This window comes from Folsomia candida, unplaced genomic scaffold, assembly GCF_002217175.1.
Source record: "Folsomia candida strain VU population unplaced genomic scaffold, ASM221717v1 Fcan01_Sc052, whole genome shotgun sequence".
Lineage (NCBI taxonomy): Eukaryota > Metazoa > Arthropoda > Collembola > Entomobryomorpha > Isotomidae > Folsomia > Folsomia candida.
Genome location: NW_019091244.1, coordinates 179,545 through 201,515, shown reverse-complemented (window position 1 = coordinate 201,515; position 21,971 = coordinate 179,545). Strand labels below are relative to the sequence as shown.

General features: G+C 37.9%; 2 protein-coding genes across 4 annotated transcripts; both read right to left on the bottom strand.

Annotated features, from left to right (window-relative positions):
- Positions 1 to 2,637: 2,637 nt before the first annotated feature.
- Positions 2,638 to 4,602, bottom strand: LOC118433442. Its single transcript, XM_035845372.1, has 2 exons — positions 4,319 to 4,602; positions 2,638 to 3,894 (listed from the first exon to the last, which is right to left on the bottom strand). The coding sequence occupies exon 2, from the start codon at positions 3,797 to 3,799 to the stop codon at positions 3,350 to 3,352; it is 450 nt and encodes a 149-aa protein (XP_035701265.1). The 5' UTR covers positions 3,800 to 3,894; positions 4,319 to 4,602; the 3' UTR covers positions 2,638 to 3,349.
- Positions 4,603 to 5,345: 743 nt separating this feature from the next.
- LOC118433445 lies at positions 5,346 to 13,689 on the bottom strand. Of its 3 annotated transcripts, XM_035845376.1 has the most exons (6): positions 12,809 to 13,689; positions 8,314 to 8,487; positions 7,998 to 8,237; positions 6,251 to 6,268; positions 6,137 to 6,175; positions 5,346 to 6,060 (listed from the first exon to the last, which is right to left on the bottom strand). In XM_035845376.1, the coding sequence occupies exons 2-6, from the start codon at positions 8,387 to 8,389 to the stop codon at positions 5,852 to 5,854; spliced, it is 582 nt and encodes a 193-aa protein (XP_035701269.1). In that variant the 5' UTR covers positions 8,390 to 8,487; positions 12,809 to 13,689; the 3' UTR covers positions 5,346 to 5,851. The 3 variants fall into 3 exon arrangements, with proteins under 3 accessions (XP_035701269.1, XP_035701267.1, XP_035701268.1); XM_035845374.1 differs by having other exon boundaries at positions 6,137 to 6,268; positions 12,809 to 13,667; XM_035845375.1 differs by having other exon boundaries at positions 6,137 to 6,268; positions 12,829 to 13,667.
- Between the last annotated feature and the right edge of the window lie 8,282 nt (positions 13,690 to 21,971).

Sequence of the window (21,971 nt, the reverse complement as noted above, 5' to 3'; positions counted from 1 at the left end):
TGAAAATAAGAAAACCATTCCCGTTATAGAACAAGCCTTCTACTTTGTAATGTCTATTTTCGCATATGTCGGATATTTCTTTACCCCGTTTGGTGCACTGGGGGTAATGATGCTGGATTTAGATCCATTGTACTACATTCAGAACGATATGTTCATAACGATGCCATGGGTACTAGCGATCCTCAAAGCAGTTACTGTTCAGTCAGACATCTTGCTGATACTGTTATGCACGTTGGTTCGGTTCTGTTGTTTGGTCTTTGCAATGTACGAGATTGAACGAGCTGTCCTATTCGGAACAGCATTTTCGTATCACACACTTAAAGTTATGCGTGACATTAACAACCTCATATCGGATTTCTTTGCATTGGATCTAAGTAAGGGGGAAACTGGACGATCGTTGAGAAACTTTCTTTTACATACGTATAGAATTGTTTTGATCCTGTTTGTCAATATTGAAAATCTGATTCGGGTTGGTTGTCTGGCCTCCCCACTTGTCGGAGGAATGCTAATAATCCTGTGCAACTACGTTCTTATAAAAATGCACTCACAAATAGGGTATCCTATGACATTGGCATTTGTTGGGTTGAATGTGTTTTCCCTAATTAGCGTGAAGATGGGATGGGAAATGTGTGTCAATGTGCATGTGGCGTATTCCAATCTGCTAGGTAATTTTGTGTCGCAGGACCTAATACTAAAAATCCTTAAACTGGATAGGAACGAATATCTTAAAGCAGTGAAAGCATTGAGACCGATACTATTCCCACTGGGTGTGTGGAATTATACATTGATGTCCGCCTGCAGAGAGAACAAATTAGGACTGTTGGCGACCGTGCTGGACGAAACCATAACATGTATAATGACATTTTAAGGCAGGAGAGAGTGCTCAAGTTTATTTATCTAATCCTTGTTTTTTATAAGGCGAGGGAAAACCCACACTTACTCTGGTGTGCGTTGTTCCCCAACCATGAAAATATGGCCATCGCTTTGCACAGGTTTGTTGATTCCTTGTCTTCGTCAACCTTTTGCCTCTAGCGTTAGGAATTAAAGTGTAGTTTGTAGATTTTTCTTGGGGGGGCCTAGAGCCCGTTCTTGAACGGGCCTCTACTCTAGTATAAATCTAAATTCGTGATGAATTTCATATGTATGTACATAAAACTGAACAAAATCCTGAACGCAACGAATCCTGTAACCCTGCACATAGATATGTACAGGGTTACACATATTTGTTTAATACCTCATAATCGCATAGTTAAACAAAAAAAGTTAACATATATAAATAATATCTCAATTGAATCAAATAAGAAATATCTAAATACGTATATCTGTATTGAATCAATAAGGTAAATATTATAAATTAGCGGAGGTAAAATAAATGGGTTAAACCAGGGGGTTTAACAATTGACATGACCTCGAACGTGCGTGGAGAATCTTATACTCGAACGCAGGAGGCGAGAAGGAATGAACCATATGTATTCCTGAGCTCCCGCACGTTAATAATCATGCATTTTTAAACTTTAGTAAAATTTGCAGATTAAATCAAATGCCAAATTAGACGTTGGTTGATGTCGGCATGTCCTACATACCTACTAAATTTATGTGGTGGAATTGGCAACTGACCGTGCCGATAGTTACCCGTCCGCAGTGATGGTTATGGTGACGTTAGGGTCGGCATGGGATGCAGAACCAGATAAAGCGATTACTTGGCGAGGATGTCAAATTCCTATTATGTAACATTAATGGTGTAGATTTTCAGGTTGATCACAAGGTTATGTGGTTTTTCACTAAAATTGTAGGCCCCCATCCCACACAGTTCGAAAATCAGAACCCCTCAAATTAAATAACCCGCCGTTGCTTCGCTTTGTGTTTCAACTACAGATTCATGGAAAACTAATCCTAAGAAGCCCATTTTTTTTTACTTTTACGATTTATGTCTCGTCCAAATTGACCAGTTAATGCCGCATCCTGTATTATGTGTTCACTGACCAACATAGTTTCTTTAAATTAAGTAAAAACGACCGTCATCCTAAGAAACAAAACAAATACTTGTATTTGGCAAAAGTAATGTTTTATGTATTTAGAATTGCGTGCTGTATGGATGGAAATTTGCTATCAGGAGCAACCCTTTCTAGTAAATTCAATATTTTCTAACGCAAGTGTCCAGTTATTTTAGGATTAATACTAATACTCTCAAGTTGTATGTACATAAATATGTTTGCGTGTTTTTTTACCGCTTCGTCAAATTTTATGACCAAACGAATCACATCTTTGCCGTACAATTTTTTCGTAACCAAACGTAAGTTGGGTGAAATTTTTTTTAAGAGTTCAACTATTTATATAATGACCAATCTGTAAATACATATATGTATATGTGAAAATGAAATTGAGGTTAACTATGAAAAAAGAGAAGGTTTATAATTCTGTTTCACTATTGTATGTATGCATCTTTATATGAAAATACAGCGAGAATGCAAAATAAGTTTGCCCTTGCACATATTTGTGATATTTCCAAAATCCTTTGATACAGATGAACTCGCAAAATTAAGTAATGCCTAGAAATGAATACAATTTTTATTCTAGAACTTTCAAATTAAGAATTTTCACAATTTTCAAAAGCATTTATGTAGTTATCACCCTTAATATTCCCACACAGCGAATTTTGCCCTAATCGATTCAGCTTTAACGTCAAAATAAAAGTCCGGCACTGCATCGCCAGTGCCTACCTCGGTATTATTTGACGTCACGTAAAACCCGTCCAACACCGGGGTCAACCACAGCTCAAAATCATACGTCACCGCTCCAGAAAGTAATTCTTGCGTTAATTTAGGTTTGAGGATTGATAAATATCCTCTGTCTTGAGCCCGCATTGACCCCATAGATTATCCCGAACTTGACAATTGTTGCCCTGGTAGCAGATATAGGTGAAACTGGAAACTGGTATGGCTGAATATCCTCATGAAGATCGGAAGCCCACATATATTTCATCGGATAGGATGTGACGTCGCCTTCATTTTCGAACGTCCATGTCAAATTCCCTCGCAATATTTGCCTCACCGCCTGTGGCAGGAAGGCATGCGCGGGATCATCGACACTAAGATATTGTCTCATATAGGCTCCAACCGTGAAGATTTCACTCCCAGGAAGGTGACCATGTCGGAACATTAGTTCGAGTACAGAAGAAAATCAGGGTCCCATGGTGGAGGCGTCTGAATATCTTCTGATGGCATGTGCCAAATTTGGAAGACTTCCTTGATCTTGGGGATTATACATTTCCGTTACGTTAAACTCATACGGCACGATCATAAACCTAGCCCGCTCGCCACTCACGGAATGAACGAAACTAATTTTAGTATCATTTGTAGCACCGCGGCGAACAAAGGTTCCAGTTTCGGTTGCAATGGTGAAAGTATTGCATAGAAGTTGTGGGAAGATGAGCACTGAAAAGTTCTGCGAAACTGGTTCCTGATATTGAAATTATTTCGCCACCTTCAACATCCCAACTACGACCTGTATCCGACTGAATTCGGAATTTCCACACATTGACGACCGAAATTGAAAATGGATAAATAACCGATGGCTGCAATAATCCTAGATGTTCATGCATCGGGTATTTTTCTCCTGTAATATCATCAATGTAATAAAGCTGGGTGGAGTTTGCTTGCCCAGCTTCAAATAGAGACTTCACGATATCAGGTAACATTTGGTAGGCCACAGATCCAATATAGTTTGTTATATACCATCTGATTAGGCCTGCCACCTCGAATATTTCAGTACCACCAGTAATATGGTCGAAACCATTCATTAGAGTCAGCAACTCGACGAAGGAAGCATTGCGTTCCGATTGTGAGGGCAGAGCCGCGATTTCTCTTGCAGTTGAGGGTATATTTGACCTGATTCCTGTAAAATAAGGTATACAAATTAAAATTGTTACTCATTGTTGTACTGTCTAGGCTTGAAGATTCACGGTCCTACTACTCTAGTAAGGTGTACGCACAACGTAACGCACGAAGTGACCCAGGCAGCCACAGGCAACCGAATATGATTATAATATCAGGAAAATGATGTCCTAAGCCTGCCTGTAACAAGATATTCGCATAGACTATAAGATACACAACATACTAACGATTTCCTCCAGATATTATTAAGACATCGTACTGCTCCGTGGCTGCTTGGGAGGGTAAATAATTTGTACCCGAAATTGACTATAAAATATTAACATAATTTCCCTTCAAGGTTCCATGGTGACCAAAGGGAAATATGTAAAGAAATTTTAGTGCAAATATTTTCACCATGTATGTATGCAACGATGATACCGTCTCACCTCTGTACGACGCATTCACATTGAAGGTATACGCATGCAGTGAAAATACCGCTGGTGGTTCGTCCGGATATGTGGAGCTTAGAACAAAATCGAACGGTGGTCTTGTTCTCGGCGCGACGAAATAGTCACCGTCATAATAAAGGTGGAAGTGCTCGTCTGACTGGTCAACCGGTATGAGGAGGAAGTCCGATACTCCACCGCCCTTTGTTAAGGTACCATTTGCCAGGGAATGTTGAATTAGTTTTTCTAGATTTGCTAGATTTTGTGGTGCATTCTGCGGCTGGTTGTTTCACTTTCTTTGTCTTCTTTTTCGATTTCGAATCTTGATCACTCTCTTGCTTTTCCTGTAATAATTTTACATATCCTTCGCTTGTAATTATTTCTGCTGGGTCAATTCTCTTTTTAATTTGTTTATTTTCTTTGCGTGGCGTCACTGTTTGAAGCGTCGTGATTGTGTCTCAACAAGCACCCCAAGCTGATCAGGCCGATTCACTTCAACCTCAATGCATGCTTTTACCCCGGAAGTTTCCATATTTTGGTCGTTTTGTTTCCCAACTTGGTCACCAAATTGAGCACCTTTCCGTCCTCATTTTGCATTCCATCCTCATTTATTTTTGGCTATGTTTATTACCTGAATCTAAAGACATTACGCAAGAAGTACGAGTCGCGCACTACGTCCGTAACGAAAATGGTAACGAATTTCTAGAGAGTATGTATGTCTTACGATAGGTTAGGCGCCGATTTTGATTTGGACCGATTCTTCAGTGTCGTCCCTTCCTTGAGCAGAGTGAAATTGACCACACTTTCCGGTTGGTTCATCAGAGGTCAGGAAGGTTTCGAGTTTCGGAAGGATAGTGAATTTAGCTGGAAACCATTGTATGTATACTAACTTGCCATACTTTTTGAGAGTCGAGTGAAAGATTATATAAATACTTAAGTTTCTGTAAATGCATATGTATGTGCGATAAGTTAAAATATCTAGTCTGAACAACTAATATGCATCTATGATAAATATGTGTACATATAATTTTTTTTAAAACAAAACTCATGATTTGTATTTATTGACAGTGGACAGAGTGACAACGTTCATTTTATTCGAGCTTCCCAGATTGTTTATTTATGCAAGCACCTCCCTTCATTATTTTGCGACGCTAACCTCGGTTTATTTTATTGTCGTACGAAGTCAAATTATTTGACTCAAATCTAGAGTGATACATAGGTACTCCCTAACCGATTCCATCGGGCATAAGTATTGTATATATGTAAGCTTAATATAAAAGCATAACTTGTATATAAGCTTCCCATATGCATATTCAAGATACATAAGCAAAGCAAGTCGCATAAAAAGTATTAGATAATTTTACGACAATTTTCATTACAAATATTACAAATATTACAAATATTATTAAGAAAAACCTATGAGAAGTCAATTTCGATGTCGATTATTACATATTTACCAAGTTTCTGTATGTTCTGATATGGGATGAATATGTTAGAAATGTAAATATATATACGCCGCTATTTTGAATGTTTTCAAAATGAAAAAAAATCAATAAAACTAACACTACCTTGGTAGTATAGCTCAAATTGAGCGGCTGGTGATATATTAGTGTTTTTATGGAAACTAATAATTTCGGCATTTTTCGCAGCCCGATTGATCTTAACCAGAATCGGATAAAAGTCCTTGGTTGTTGCAGGCAGCCTCAAGTCAATCAATTCGTAACCCTTAGAATTGATTAGGTCTGTATTTATGGAGATAAACGAAACTTTTTAATTCTTATTTTCACGAATATTATTACGACACATGAGATCCATTACCTAACACTGTAGATGCTACCACTCCCTTAGGCCCATTTGCTGAAAACGCCAATAACTTATCAGTCATGTGCACCGTACCTCCAAACTCTGTTGTGTTGAAATAAGTTATTTCACCGGCTCTGCCGAGGATCTCTAAAAACAAACGAAAATCATAAGATTTATGATATTGAATACACAGTTATGGTGTGATTTTATTAAGGTTGCCACGATAGTTGCATTACCCGGCCAATATTTACCAATTACCCGAACCAGGTGTTTAAAGTGGTATTTACCACTGGTAAAAACTGGTATTTACCGGTATTTACCACCGAGCTAAAGTGGTATAAAGTGGTATGAAGTGGTATAAACCTTTTGGGGTATTGTGAGATTAATCCTGCCATACGAAGTTAAGAAAAATTTGCAAGAATTAATTATTGATTGATATATGGACAGTGGACACACTGTAATTACATCTGTAATCTTCATGTTAAACTATAAGCAGACTCCAAAACGCACACTAGTCCAAACAGTAGTCCAAGTAAGTAAGTGCGTAAGTACTTTCAACTTGAAAGTACTTACGATCATTGAAAGTTTCAATGATCACAGCTATAAAAGTCATAAGTTATTACCACAGCACATACTGGGTATTATTAAATTTATTTAAAATGATAAACAGATTCAAGAATTGTAAATAGTTTTCAAGCCAGATATTAAAAACAAACTTTGGTTTCTGTCAATTGTCCCACGAAGGCAATGAATTTCGGTTTGTTTTAAATGTGACAGTTTACAGGAAAGTTAAAAAATGTAATGAACTAACGCGCAACAAAAATATACATTTATGATGGACATTAAATGACACGTGTAATTTGTAATTTTTTATGTCTGATTAAATTACTGAGAAATGTTAGGGAAGGTGAGAAACATTATGCTAAACTATTAACAATCTACGTATTATAAAAATATCATTTGGATCGAACTTCCCACAGTTTAAGTCAACCAATCCTGACTTTTTACCACTTGTTACCAGTTTATACCACATTTTACCATTTTACCACTTTTTACCACTGTGATGTAAAAATCAAACCAAGCGGTAAAATTTAAAACACTGCCCGTACCTGCCCCGGCTTTCTCGTGAATCATGCAATTACTAGCAGGGCACGAGGGAGGGGCAGTTGCCAGATCTAAATTTTCTCACCCCAACAATGCAACGATTTTGTGCATGCTGGAAGCAACTTTTATACGTTTAAGTCTAATCACTAAATTAATATGGCCTAGGTCACAAATTGAAGGAAATATTTACGAAGTTTGATTTTCCCGCCTAAATCGCCCCAAACCAAATTTTTGCAAATTTACGTACTATTATTACCAATAATACATAATTAATAATTATGCACTATTATGGTAATAATTGCATAATAGTCTATTATGTAATAATTACCCCCTGCTTGTCTCAGTTTCCACGCAGGTAATCATTTACTAAATTCAGCGTGGTGGCTATTTTTTGGCTTGGAACGTTAGTGGTTTGCGAAAAATACAAATGCAACTCTGTCCGTGCCTCAAGGTTTACTCGCATCAACTTTCATAAAAAATGTCCAGAATATGTGATTCCGATGGGAGCTACATTTTTTAATTAATCCAGGAGCTAATTTCACACAGTAGATGAAAATTTTGGGGTCAAGGGAATTAAAATTCCCTGGTTACCAGGTTTCTATGTAGGTCTGGGGATTGCAGGGGATTGATGGGGATGGGAGTTTTCGGGGTGATGTAGTTAAATTTAAATACCAGACTTCTGCGCAAAATGCCCGGGAAGCCGGGTACCCCTGCCAACTTTATATTTTATCTTGAAATTACACTTAAAAATTAAACAGAAGTATGTACATACCCAGTTTAGCATGGATTGCTTGGCGCTGGCCTTCTTTCTCCAGAACTAACATTATGCTTTCGTAACTAGTCATTATGTCTCGTCTGCGGGTGATTTTTATGGGGACACGTTCTCCGTGAGAGAATATGTTCACCAAGAAAAATTCTCCTGATTTCGACTGGACAATGTTATAATCGACTTTGCCTACGTTGTAACCCAACAGAAAGTGTAGATACCAGGTGTTATCCTCAAAGTGAAAATCTATTTAAGCAGTAAACAATACATAGATAAAGCATACAAAATTCGATTCCACAATATGCAATATGGCATTATTTACTAATAAGTATAAACTCCAATGTGTCAACGCTTCCAAAGATCCGCGTCAATCTGCCAAGATTCTGAAGAAAGACCATTTTGTCGTTTTGATTTCGTTTCCATTCTAGGCATTGTGAACATTGGGGACACCGAACCTCTTTTTCATTTTTCGCAAGATCAAACAGCTCCAGACCACCTGTACCACAAAATATCGAAGATAATGAAGAAACAAATAAAATAAACCCTCCAAACGAATGTAAATAAGTAGCGTCAGAGCGATTCAAGTTTCTTTTAACGTTTCCGTATATGACCTCGTCCTAACGGTCATGAGGTCAAAAATATTAACGTCCTTGAAATTACAGTCAAATTTCCTTTAAAAGGACACCCCATATGACAATTATGAACCTTTTGATCTTTGACCTCGTCCTCAAGTTCATAAGTCAGAAGGTCAAAAATATTGACGTCTTTGAATTCGCGTTGGAATTTCCTTTAAAAGACAACCCATAGGAAAATTAACGTGAATTTAATTTTGGACCACCCCGATGGGGGGGTGGTCCGATTGACTCCATTATAGAACTTGACCGAGAACTAAAAATTGGAAGCACAATGGCAAAACCGCTTTTGATTATGTTGAGACATTCTCAAGATATCCTGCTAACGGACGGGTGGACAGACAGACGGACAAAGTGATCACAATAAGTAGCGTCAGAACGATCCCAGTTTCCTTAAAAATTTCTCCATATATGATATCGTCCTCAAGGTCATAAGGTCAAAAATTTTAACGTCCTTGAAATCGCGACCAAATTTCCTTTCAAATGACACCCCATATGACAATTATGTACTTTTTTGACTCATGACCTTGTCCTCAAGATCATGAGGTCAAACATAATAACGTCCTTGAAATCTCGGTCAAATTTCCTTTAAAATAACAACCCATATGAAAATTAAGGTTAAATTTAATTTTGGACCACACCCACTGACGCAGTGGGGTGTGGTCCGATTGACCCCATTTTCGAACTTGACCGAGAACTAATAATTAGAAACACAATGGCGAAAACGGGGTTTGATTATGTTGACTCGTTCTGGAGATATCCTGCTTACGGACAGACGGACGGACAAAAGGACCACAAGAAGTAGCTGACGCAACTTAATAATGTTGAAAGTTGACAACATTTTTGCTCGACAAATGTATGTATTAAGGCACAGTGAGTTATTCGACAAAAACTGCGAATCAATTATTTTAAGGTCTAAAATGGACCCTTGTGGGTGGGGGAGCATAAAAATATGGCTTATTGTGGTTTTCGAAAGGGGGTGTGGTGTCTGGGGGGGTTTTTATGTAATTTCAAAAAAGTCTTACATTCCCCCCAAAACCACACCCACTTTGAAGACAATTTAATGCTGATTAAAAAAAGCTATCATACATGCCGCTGGCTCCTATCATTCTCCCGGGCAAAAATTAAACCTGGCGAAGAAACAGGATTTTTGTCCAAAACGACAATTTCGACAATTTCAAATGGCTGCCAAATTCTTAAATCGAAAAAGTAGCAGCCAACGACCCATACGTCATAAACTACCCATGTAGGTGTGTCTAATGACGCAACGTTTAGCTTTCTGGGGGGTGGCCATTTTGAGAAATCATCACGCAAAGTTGGGCAAAATCAAGGTTGGCGAATATGAAAAATTTGTTTACATGGAAAGGGGCAAAGTGAGAAAAAGTCTTAGAATTGTCTGAAACGTGAAAATCCAAGAAATCTCACAATGCCCCAAAAATCTCAAATTGCCCCAGGCTTGGATTTTCACGTTTCAGACAATTCTAAGACTTTTTCTCACTTTTCCCCTTTCCATGTAAACAAATTTTTCATTTTTTTGCCAACCTTGATTTTGTCCAACTTTGCATGATGATTTCCTAAAATGGCCACCCCCAAGAAAGCCAAGCGTTGCGCCATTAGATACACTTATATGGGTAGTTTATAGCGTATAGGTCATTGGCTGCTACTTTTTCGATTTAAGAATTTGCCAGCCATTTAAAGTTGTCGAGTTTTGCAATTTCTGGGAACGCTCATCTGACGCAATTTTGCCTTAAATTATTAGAAAGACTACAACTCCGAATGGGACAAGGGTCACAATATTATAGTCTTATGAGTGTAGTTTACGAGAAGCAGGTCAGTTATTGCTACTTGTAACTCTAAACGATATAGCTTCTCTCAGAAGTGCTCGACCTGTCACCGTTTTCGTCACCTGGATTTTGCCCAACTTTGCGTGATGATTTCTCAAAATGGCCACCCCCCAGAAAGCTAAACGTTGCGTCATTAGACACACCTACATGGGTAGTTTATGACGTATGGGTCGTTGGCTGCTACTTTTTCGATTTAAGAATTTGGCAGCCATTTGAAATTGTCGAAATTGTCGTTTTGGACAAAAATCCTGTTTCTTCGCCAGGTTTAATTTTTGCCCGGGAGAATGATAGGAGCCAGCGGCATGTATGATAGCTTTTTTTAATCAGCATTAAATTGTCTTCAAAGTGGGTGTGGTTTTGGGGGGAGTTTAAGACTTTTTTGAAATTACATAAAAACCCCCCCAGACACCACACCCCCTCTCGAAAACCACAATAAGCCATATTTTTATGCTCCCCCACCCACAAGGGTCCATTTTAGACCTTAAAATAATTGATTCGCAGTTTTTGTCAAATAACTCACTGTGCATGGGTTGTCTGATTTTTTAAAAAATTGGTCGTATTTTTTTTTAAAGAATTTTTCTTTCCAAGTTTTTCAAAATATGGTCTAATGTTAGCAGAGGAAATTTCGAAATGTGCATAAATATCCAAACCAGTGTAGCAAAAGTAACAAAAATAAAGCTTACACTTACCCTCATAGAAAGGGTAACAGCTCGCAAATTTTAGTAATTTGGACGTCAGGTCTTTCTTTAGGCTGTTAACCGATTCATTAATGACCGGTTCCCAATTACCAAGCACAAGATCATTAAGGTAAACTAGTGCCACTTCCACACAATCAAATATTTGAAGGGGGTCAGAATGAGCGGTTATCACAATGAAAACTAACAATGAGACGACGCCAGCGGTCTCGCTCTGATTTTGATGAAACTTCGATAATTATGTAGCGTTAGGTAAATAATTGAAAACATGTTTCGGGATTTTTCATAATGCTCAGTTTAGACAAAGTTACGATAGTATAAGTGGCCGAAAATTCGCATTTTTCTCGTGAAGTTTTTCTTTTTTTGTTTTTGACGGAGATAAGTGCGAATTCTCGGCCACTTATACTATCGTAACTTTGTCTAAACTGAGCATTATGAAAAATCCCGAAACATGTGTTCAATTATTTACCCAATGCTACATAATTATCGTTATTTCGCCAAAATCGTAGCGAGACCGCTGGCGTCATCGCATTATAAGTGGAAAGTACAAATTGGCAAGGGCAACTAGTAAAAAGATCATAAAACAGTACACTATATTGGAACATTTTGTGGATTGCCACCACAATTTTGTGGATTGCCACCACAATTTTTGTTGTTTGTCCTGTTCAAACACAGTAGGAAGCATGAGAATCCAATCAGATGACATGACTCGTTTCCTCTTCATATAGAGTTCTAACTCTTTCATGAAGGATTCGGGGGAATCGAGTGTCGGAGAAAATTTGGGAACCGGAAGATTACCACCCGAATGAAAAACAACCGTATTTTGGAGGTTGGTAACTTCATGTTGATACGGATCACTGGATACAGAAGAAGTGTTGAAAGCATCTCCTAATCCACCATCCTTGGGAGGTGGGGAAGATGAGACACCAGAAGGGTGTGGAGGCGGTGAAGCCTTACGAGAAGGAGGAATAATTTTGGGCGACAATGGTGCAGAAAAGGAAGGAGGAATGATGGTGGTATTAGCTGAAGAAGGACTGGATCCTGGGGCATTGGAAGAAGTTCGAAGTGTGGCTATTTCCTCCCTTAATTGAGAAATATCTAACCCAAAAGCAGTCTTCATCTCTTCAATACATGCGGAGAATTTCTCATGCATAGTCAACAAATGCTGAGAATGTGCAAAATGAGTGGTGTAATTGTGCACCATTTCTGGAACAAGAGCTATTTTTGCCTTAAAATCTGCTTGCAAAAGCTCAAAACGTGGATCGTTATGACATAAATTCTCCAAATGATCCACCCTAACCTATCCTCGAAATCTCATTTGACCCCTGCAGCAAATTGTAATGAACTTCCCGTTCTAGAGAGGATAATTGAGGACCGAGGTTCAATAACGGGGCAAAATTAGACGCTGAATTATCCTGAAAACGATTGATTTTCTCATGCGTCTCCAGAAAAAGTCGAGCGGAATCTATGGCGAGCGATTCTATTTCACAATTGGCTAATTCTATGGAATCATCAAACTGACCCATTGTTGTAACAATTCCATTCACAATATCCCCTAATCTGCCCAATTTACGCAAAATTTTAGCAAAGAGAGGATGGCGGTGTAGTTTCTGATTGAATTGAGAAATAAAAATCGGATACTATACCAGACCAGCAGCAAGATTACCACATTTGGCACGATCCACAGCATGGCGACGGTGAAATTGTCCCAGGAAACAGGGAAGGGGGTGGCGAAATTCGGAGCCGTCACGTTGCGGAGTTGTGTCCCATGAATTGGAAGAGGAGTGATTTTTCCCCACGACGAGAAAAACGCCCACATTTTGTCCATGATGAATGTTGCTGGCCAAGTGGTAGTGAGTGCACACAAGGAGAAAAATATTTCTTCTTTACTTGTTCTTCCGTTTAATTGTTCGTCGCACCTTTGCGACAAGGTCTACTTGGTGCACTTAACGACACAGTTTGTTTCCACCAGAAAGTATGAAAGGTAAGTTTCTGATACCAATTGTAGCACTAAATGACACAGTTTTTCACAAGAAAGTGTCGACGATAAGGTTCGACTACAAATTGTAGTTCTAAACGACACAGTTTTACACACGAAAATACCGAAAATAGGGTTCGACTACCAAATGTAGCACTAAACGACACAATTTTTCACACAAAAGTGCCGAAGATAGGGTTCGGCTACCAATTGTAACAGTTTGCTTGGTTCATTTTTGAAAAATAGCTCATAAATAACAGTGGGAGAGGCTTGTAGACTGAATTTTTAATAAATATTAATTTACTTCGGAAACTTTAGATGTGAAAATGTGTACAAAAGCGTCTTGATGTACATATATGTGTATGTATTGTAAAAGTGGGTGGTAAATTTAGGTAATGTAGGATTGTTAAATGTATGTTACAGAGCTGAAGGCCCAAACTTAACTAACTCTTTTTCTGTCCTGCTCTTTTCCAACAGGACTCGACTTAACCTATTCACTTAAATCTATCAAATAACTTAATGAGGTGGTGATAGGAGAGTCGTCTCCAGAAGGCGACCTCTTATCACCATTTCCTCTCGCAACTCACTCCTATGTCTGCAATGTTAAGTTGTGCTCAGGTTGGCCAAAACCTGAGCACAGCCTACTTAAATATTCATGAAATATTATTCTCACAAGGCCGAATCCCTCCTGGGCTGGTGATCAATCAGCTCAGGGGAGGATGTGATCACACCCTGGAAAGGTGGAAAAACATCGTTGTAAGTCAGTCTGACATTTTATGAAGCCTACGAAAATAAAATCAACATTGCCAGCCACTGCGCTAGCTACCATACTTGAAATCAGTACCATACTTGGAAAATTAGGTAGTCCAAGTACCTTCATAAACACCTTAGCAAAGAAGGTCTTCGGTGAAGCCCTTAAGTTTGGAAGCTCGTCGTCTCCAAGTGGTACGCAATAAAATAAGGCAAGTTCGCCCAATTTTGACCGGTTAGTTTTCACATACATATTTTTCTCATGTTCCCCCAGTAGAATTACCATATGTAATTACTGATTTCGAAAGAGTATTTAAGGACCGATAATCAGATATCAAGACAGGTGAGATAGGATGAATAGTTCAGACGATATGCGAATTTATGTGGACCGAAATTTGGTACCGTTTTTCGAAAAATCGACGCCCGGACAAGCCGAGAAAATCCTTCGACTCTAAGTTGCTAAATATGTCAGCTGCGTGTGAGTTATGTACATAGGTCGTCGAAAACAAACTTCAAAATAAGGTCTCAAAAAGGAGCAAAGCTTACACGTTAAATATATAACTTTATTCCGAAAATCTCTTGGAACACGACCCACTATGCAGTTCTGATGCCACTTTTTTGGATTTGTTATTGATTTGGAATACTAAAACAACAGCTTTATCGTACAAGGGAACCTTCTGAGGTGCCCGTCGCGTCCAGGGTACCCACCATGTTTTTTTAGAATCTACTAGGATCCTAGATTAAGGATCCACTCACGTTTCCGTGCAAAACTTATATTTGGCGCCGAGCCGTGTCGCCAAACTTAAAAATTCGCAATTTGGACCTATTTCAAACCTACATAACTTTTACAGTTTCCGTTGGATTTTCACAATTTTATACTTAAAATGATCACAAAAGCCGAAATTTTAAGAAAATATAAAATAAAAAAATTATATTTTTGAGAAACTTTTACAATTTTTTCGACGAACCCCCATTTTTAAAAACAGCGAAATTTTGTAAAATTTCGTGACATATGAAAGTTGAACCCTTTGTCATGATTTTGGTCAAAAATTTCAAAAATCCGTCCAAGATTTCAAAAGTTAAGGCGGGTTTAAAAACAAAAAACGTTCAATTTTGGCGAATGTGGTGCCACGGCACGGCGCCTGATATGAGTTTTACACGGAAATAAGAACGGATCCTTCATCTAGGGTCCTAGTAGATTCTAAACATGGTGGGTACCCTGGACACGACCGGCACCTCGGATGTTTCCCCTGTTAGACGAGCTGCAGCTTTTTTTGGTGTTTTGAAAAATTCACCCGAAGGAGTTGAAGAGAATTACTTACCCTCGAAAATATATTTAGGAAAAGTAACGAACGACAATTTAACTTTTTGGGGGCTGGTGGGCCATTGATTTTTTTGTACTTGATTTTGGCTTAACTATTGACTTCCTGGCGCACCTACTACCAGGCTGCCCTACAATACTGACAGCTGCCATAAAATTTTGAATTTCCACCAATGGAATGATACTTGGGATCCGCCCCTTCCTTCGTTCGGATGCGCTGAATACGTTTGAAAAATATTCAAAAATTTCAAGTCATAAAAAATGTTGAAATATTATAACAAATATTTTAGTTTTTTACCTAAAACTTTTTTTCATTTTCTTCTTTGTTTATCCAGTTTTATGATTAAAACAACGTTTTTATGATTGACGGAATGTTGTGTGTCTCCTCGTAATGCTTCCAGGTTTGAGATTACGAGGGTTCCACCGTTTTTTAACCAAAAATCTCAAAAGTAAAGAAATAAATAAATTGCAAAAATAAATAAAAAATATTTTGCTTCCCCTACGAGATGATGGATTAGGATTGGATTTTTTATTGACCTTATGTAAGTAGTACTTACATAACGGTACTTACTAATTACCGTTATATCTCTAATTGGTTGTATTCAGAGATTTGTAACCGTTTTGGAAATATTAGCCCGGAAAGCGTCAAAAACTTAGGTGTGAAAATTTTCGGTTTTCGAGCCCCAAAATTGGTTGGAGGGAACTTTTGTCAAGTTTATGTTATTTATTAAGTAGCGTCAGCTTCTTATTGTGCTCGTTTTGTCCGTCCGTTTGTCCGTCCGTCCGTCTCTCCGTCCGTCTGTCTGTAAGCAGGATATCTCCAAAACGAGTCGACATAATCAAACCCCATTTGCGACATTGTGCATCTAATTTTTAGTTCTCGGTCGAGTTCGAAAATGGGGTCAATCGGGCCACACCCCACAGCGCCAGGGGGTGTGGTCCAAATTAAATTTAATTTTAATTTTCACATGGAGTGTCATTTTAAAGGAAATTTCGATCGTTCTGACGCTACTTTTTCATATTCGTTTGTGAGGGTTTATTTATTATTTCCCTATACTAATCTTCAAAATTAGACAATAAAAAGCCGTGCATGGCTCGCCAGTATCCAAAAAGTTCACTACTCCTTCGTGCAAACGACGATGTGAACTCTTCAGTTGGTTTTGGGAACACATTGAACAGACAAAAATTCGTCGACGCCGAGTATAGTTTCATGGTCAGTTTTTATAACTGTGCAAATAGGATCTCTGATCCTATGTAGAAACGTAATGTCGAAAACGGCTTCGACTCGTTCTGCAGATATCCTGCTTACGGACGCATACAGAAGACGAACGGACAGAACTATGGACGGACAAGGCGATACTTAAGAATATAACAGTGTTTTTCATGGTAGTTTGCGAATAATGAGAGTACTTTGATTAAAAACAATGGGAGGTAGAGGTCGTATGTCTTCGGTTTCTTTCACCATCCATTTACCCAATGGTAAATCCATCAGTCCTATTCTGACTGGCGGAGAGAAAGGAATACCATCAACACTAATGTTTTTGGATTTCCCGTGACTGGTGCGAGTGGGCAGGATTTAGCACGGTAAATCGTCTCATGGTCTTCGAGAACCGAAAAAATACGAGGTTTTTTTTTACGAAATTTACGATAAATGTCGTAAATCGAAGAAATTTGTCATGTGTGGTATTGCACATGCAAGATTACTAGTTGTGCTACAATAGCTTGTGTAGCAGTAGTCAATATTTTATTTGTAGCGGAAGACACGAAGCTCGACATAATCCTCTTCAATTGGATGAATTTCGAGCTGCATATCTTCCGCTACCAATAAAATATTGACTAACTGCTACACAAGCAATTGTAGTACAACTAATAATCTTGCATGTGCAATATCACACATGACAAATTTCTTCGATTTACGACATTTATCGCAAATTTCGTAAACCAATACCAGCCATAAGCTCAGCATTGAGATGAGTGGTGGGACATAGGTGTCCCTGGTATAGATACCACATTCTTAATAAGCGGACTGAAATTTTTGCGTTCTCCGGATTGTATGTACATGCTCCAAAAAATCGGCCAAAGTCTGGATTTTCAAAAGACTTCAACTTTGCGAATTTTAACGCTATTAAAAAAATTAAGCACGATTTTTACTCAGAATTACTTCCTTGAAATTGTATAAATCCATTTTTGGATTAGTTCTTCAATTTTGCGGTTTCCCCATCCTGAGTATAACTTTTACCTATATATTACTTTAAGGTATTCTCGAAAACTAAAAAAATAATAAAACCAAGCGAGTTTATCTAATTTGCTTCTGCACTTGATATAGGCTTACCAAAAGTGGCCTACTAAATTAGGGTTAGTTTCAAGCTGATCTATTTCTATGCTTAATTATGTCTATGATTAGGTCAAAATCCTTGTAAAATTACTGATAAATATATTTACTAATTCCATAAAATTTGTTTAATTAGCTGCCGACTTATGCAATTACCAAAAACTGGACAAGTCAAGCCTTCTTATCTGCTTCCCATATGCATATGTACATAAATATGTACATCCGTTATTATTTTTAGCAACATTATGCTTACCTTCAATGCACCCGGAATATTTTTCGTCTTGAAAATTGTCGTCATGGATACCATCTTGGATGAAATTCTTCGCATCAAAACAAAGAATTTTGCTCGTTGTATCGCAGAAGATTGGTTGAAATAAGATAAATGTCAAGAATATATTTGAATTCCTCATGATTGCCAATTTATTTCTCTTAGATCTGTACCTTTATGAGAATGAGGACTGAAGAGGGTCGAAAGATTTCCTCTGTGAAATGGTTGAGGCTATAATTAAACAGATGAAATGCATTTTTCTTTCGCCATGATTTGTACCTGGAAAGGGATTGGCTTTGCTAAGATAGAACTGTGAGTATTGGGGACTGTACAGAAAGCATGTGCTCGGTTTGAGGGGGGAGGAGGGGGTTAGTGGTGAAGACATGCTATCCTTCCCATTTTAATTATAACATGGGGCGAATAGGTCACCCCTGTGGGGTAGGGGTCAAAATCCCCTGAAAATTGATCACGTGATTTATGTACGGCCCCTAGAATTCGAATCTAAATGTTCACCGAAGACCTGCAAAATGTGCCAGCCAACGGTTTAGTTAGGACTAATCCTTTGGTGTCTTTGAAAAGGGTTGAATTACTCAGGTAAAGGTAAATATGTTTATACATACATACATGAATAAATATATATTTTTAAGTATGTACATACATATGCCTGGATATGTGTGGGCATATGGTTACAAGGTAGGCAATGAGTTGACAATGGAACGCAGAAACGCATTCCATTGTCCTCTCACAAGGGAACCTCCGAGGTGCCGGTTGAATCCAGGGTTACCACCAAAATGACCACAATATGCGATTTACTGAGGGTCAGGCCAATATTATTAAGGGGTGAAAGCCCTTTATAAGATCTTTATGTCCGTCCGTCTGTCCGTCCGTCTGTGCGTCCGTCTGTCTGTCCGTTGGTCCGATAACTTTTGAACGGAAGACATAAAGACTTGGAATTTTGAACATTAACTCCTAACGTCAAGGGACAGGACGAGTTCGAAGATGGACCCTGTGGGTCACACCCTTCAAGGTCAAAGGTCATGAAATGAATGCCATTTTAAGGTCAATTTTGCGGATAGCACACCTCTTTCACCCCTTGGTTACATGCGTTGTAACGGTTTATTAATATGTGCTCAAACTGACTTCTCCTAATCTCTGGGAGCAGGGTGCATCAACATTTTTGTTGTCCGTGGTTTCTCATTAGGAGAAACCACGGACAACAAAAATGTTTATGCACCCTGTCTGGGAGCATGAATAAATCCCATGATGAATACTGAGGGTTAGGCCAGATTACAAAACGCGTCGAAAACTATTAATTTTTGGGCAAAATATTCGTTTGTGGATATTTTGAATGATTTCATCGTATTCCTTACTACGACGACTATATATTTACCCGGTCCAACACCAATATCTCGTTGCAATCTGCACGATATAGTACATAGTTCCCCAGGTAATGAACGCAATTAATTCTAACTACACCCTGCATCATATTTTAACAAGACTTCGACGCAGTTCGAAATGTATCAAAATTTTAAATGTTTATGAAATGTCCAAAAATATTTCGAACCTTGGTCAGCTAAGTACCATTTTCGGAAAAAAGATCGTAATTCCGTATCAATTTGTATTCGTGGATCCGACATATATCCTAACCTTGTTTGAGGCTACAATGCTCCAATTTCAGACGTATTTGGCGATTCAGAACAGCGAGATCACACTTTACACCGAACTAATGCCGTGGATGGTTTCTGCAAACTTTTTTGGGCCGAGATTCATTTCCGGATTGGCAATCCTCGTAGAATCTGGGATTTATGGGTGGTGGTCGAGTAATTTTAAAGAATTTGCATTATTGGAGGATATCCAGAGCGTGAAAGGGGAAGGAAATATGGGCGAGGAATTTGCAAAGCTTTCTTTCGCAAGGGAAATGAGGACGAAGCATGGTATTATGACGGCTGTGGCGATATCGTTAGATAAATCCTAATCTGTTTGCTTTGTGCAGGACTTGGAATAGTGTTTCTGATTGAGGAGTGGATTTATTTTCACTTAGCAAAACAGGCAGAAACGGAGTGCAGATATAACTTAACCAAATTGTGATATCACAATTCATTCATTCTAAGTCATATACGCATTCCGTTTGGTGATGATTCAATACCATTGTGGTAAGAGTGCATACATATATTATATGGACTAAGGTTGCATTACCCGCAAGATCTTGTACATAGGGACCCGTTTATCTGTTCTTATGACTTATTTACTAATGTACTTACTATTACATAGTTCGTCCTTCCACAGGTTAATATTGATGCTATTTATCACCCACATTACTTGTACTTGAATATGATAATGCAAAAGGTTTTCATCTTTTCTTCAAGATTATTTATCACGCTTCACCCCACTTGGCATTGAACACTAAGAAAGCGATAAATGTGCAAAGTCTTAATGAACAAGCACACTATACGGTCTGATTTAGACCGTCTAAATCGACATGCCATTTACAGGCAAAATCAACCTACGACAAAAATATACTAGAGAAATACCAACCAGTGTTTCGCTTGGCAAAAACCAGATTGGCCAGGCCGCCGGTCAAAAACGGCCAAAAGTGGCTTTTGACCACTTACAAAAATAGCTGGCAAATGGTCAAAAGTGGTCAAAGGTGGCCAAAAGTGGCCAAAATGCAAAAATGGGACATTCTGCGACAATGAATGATGAGTTAATCATTTTACTAAGGACATTGAGGATTTGCATCATTAATAACTGACACAGGAATAATTAATAATTGACACATGAATAGTTAAGAATTCACCAATGAGCCATAAAAATATTCAAGTATCGAGCAAATGTATATCTTACTTACTATATTTGTCCACATTGAATTTATTAATTGGTAATTATTACCGACTATTTCAATTACTGTGTCAGAACTACGATTATTCTTTGTGCAAAGAATAAATTACAATGGCCGAGAGTCTGTTTAAACCCTCCGCGCAAATTATTAGCCAATAGAATACTTTTGACCACTTTTGACCACTTTCTACCATTTTGGCCACTTTCGACCACTTTTGACCACTTTTTACCACTGGCCAACAAAAAACGATTTTAGCCGGCAAAAGCGAAACACTGATACCAACGTTATATATCAAATGCTCGTTAAATATTTGGAATTTTGACATGCCCACGACACGTGCATAAATTTATCATACTTAACTTTCAGTTTACATACATATGTATGTATGTACATATGCGTGCATTAAAGCATTAATTTCACTACCGGACAATTCTGGCATCCCGATATTTATTTCGTTTTTTATATGCAACTTTCGGTTCGTAATTAGTAATTATGAGCACGTACTACAACAGAAATTACATGTTGATGAGGGCTGCAGGCCATATATCAATAAATACATACATACATACAACAGAAATTACAAGGTCCGATAGGATGATGCGTGTACATATTTATGTATTGGAATCAAATGTCTAAACTTTTCCAAGGCTAATTATCACACTTTTTCAGCCTTGACATTGAAAACTCGGTTGGATATGTTACACACATGGTGAATTTGTCTCCTAGTGATAATATAATATTATAAACTTATTCACAAACTTGAAAAAGTGCAAAAAATTGCTTTATCCATTATTTTAAGGAAACGGGTTGATCATAGTAATTATATTGATGTATTGAATTCGTTCAAAATTGAGTCTCTCGAAATGCGTAGGGGTATTTCACTTAAAAAATTTGGGTTTAAACTAATAATTGGTCGGTATTCTGTATTTTTGCCCTAATTTTGTACTGGTTCTTCAAGTATGATGTTAAGAAAGTCGAATATTGTTCATCAGAGCAATATTAAAAATTTAAAATACTATAATTCAACATTACCTACCTTAATTAGATTAATTAACAGAGAAAAAAACACTATATTTAGTTACAAATATGAAACTATTGTAATGCTGAAAGATCAAAACTGTGGGCAGTGAACTGTTTTTTTTTATTTATAGGTACTTTAAGTATTATTCTAACTAAAAGTAGTGGCTTAGATAGTTTGTAAACTGTCGAAACCATGTATGTTGTTTACTTAAATTTAACTAAATGTTGGTAGAGTCTCCTTCTCTAAGTTATAACATGAGGTGTTTTTTGTATCGCATATTATGATAAGATCAGTATAATA

Coding starts and splice junctions, on each gene's coding strand:
- LOC118433442 (XM_035845372.1), bottom strand. CDS start 3,799: ATGAATGGTTTCGACCATATTACTGGTGGTACTGAAATATTCGAGGTG.
- LOC118433445 (XM_035845374.1), bottom strand. CDS start 8,389: ATGGTCTTTCTTCAGAATCTTGGCAGATTGACGCGGATCTTTGGAAGC. Junction 8,238..8,313: donor ATTGGAGTTTATACTTATTA/GTAAATAATGCC, acceptor CTGCTTAAATAG/ATTTTCACTTTGAGGATAAC. Junction 6,269..7,997: donor AGCAATCCATGCTAAACTGG/GTATGTACATAC, acceptor GTTTGTTTTTAG/AGATCCTCGGCAGAGCCGGT.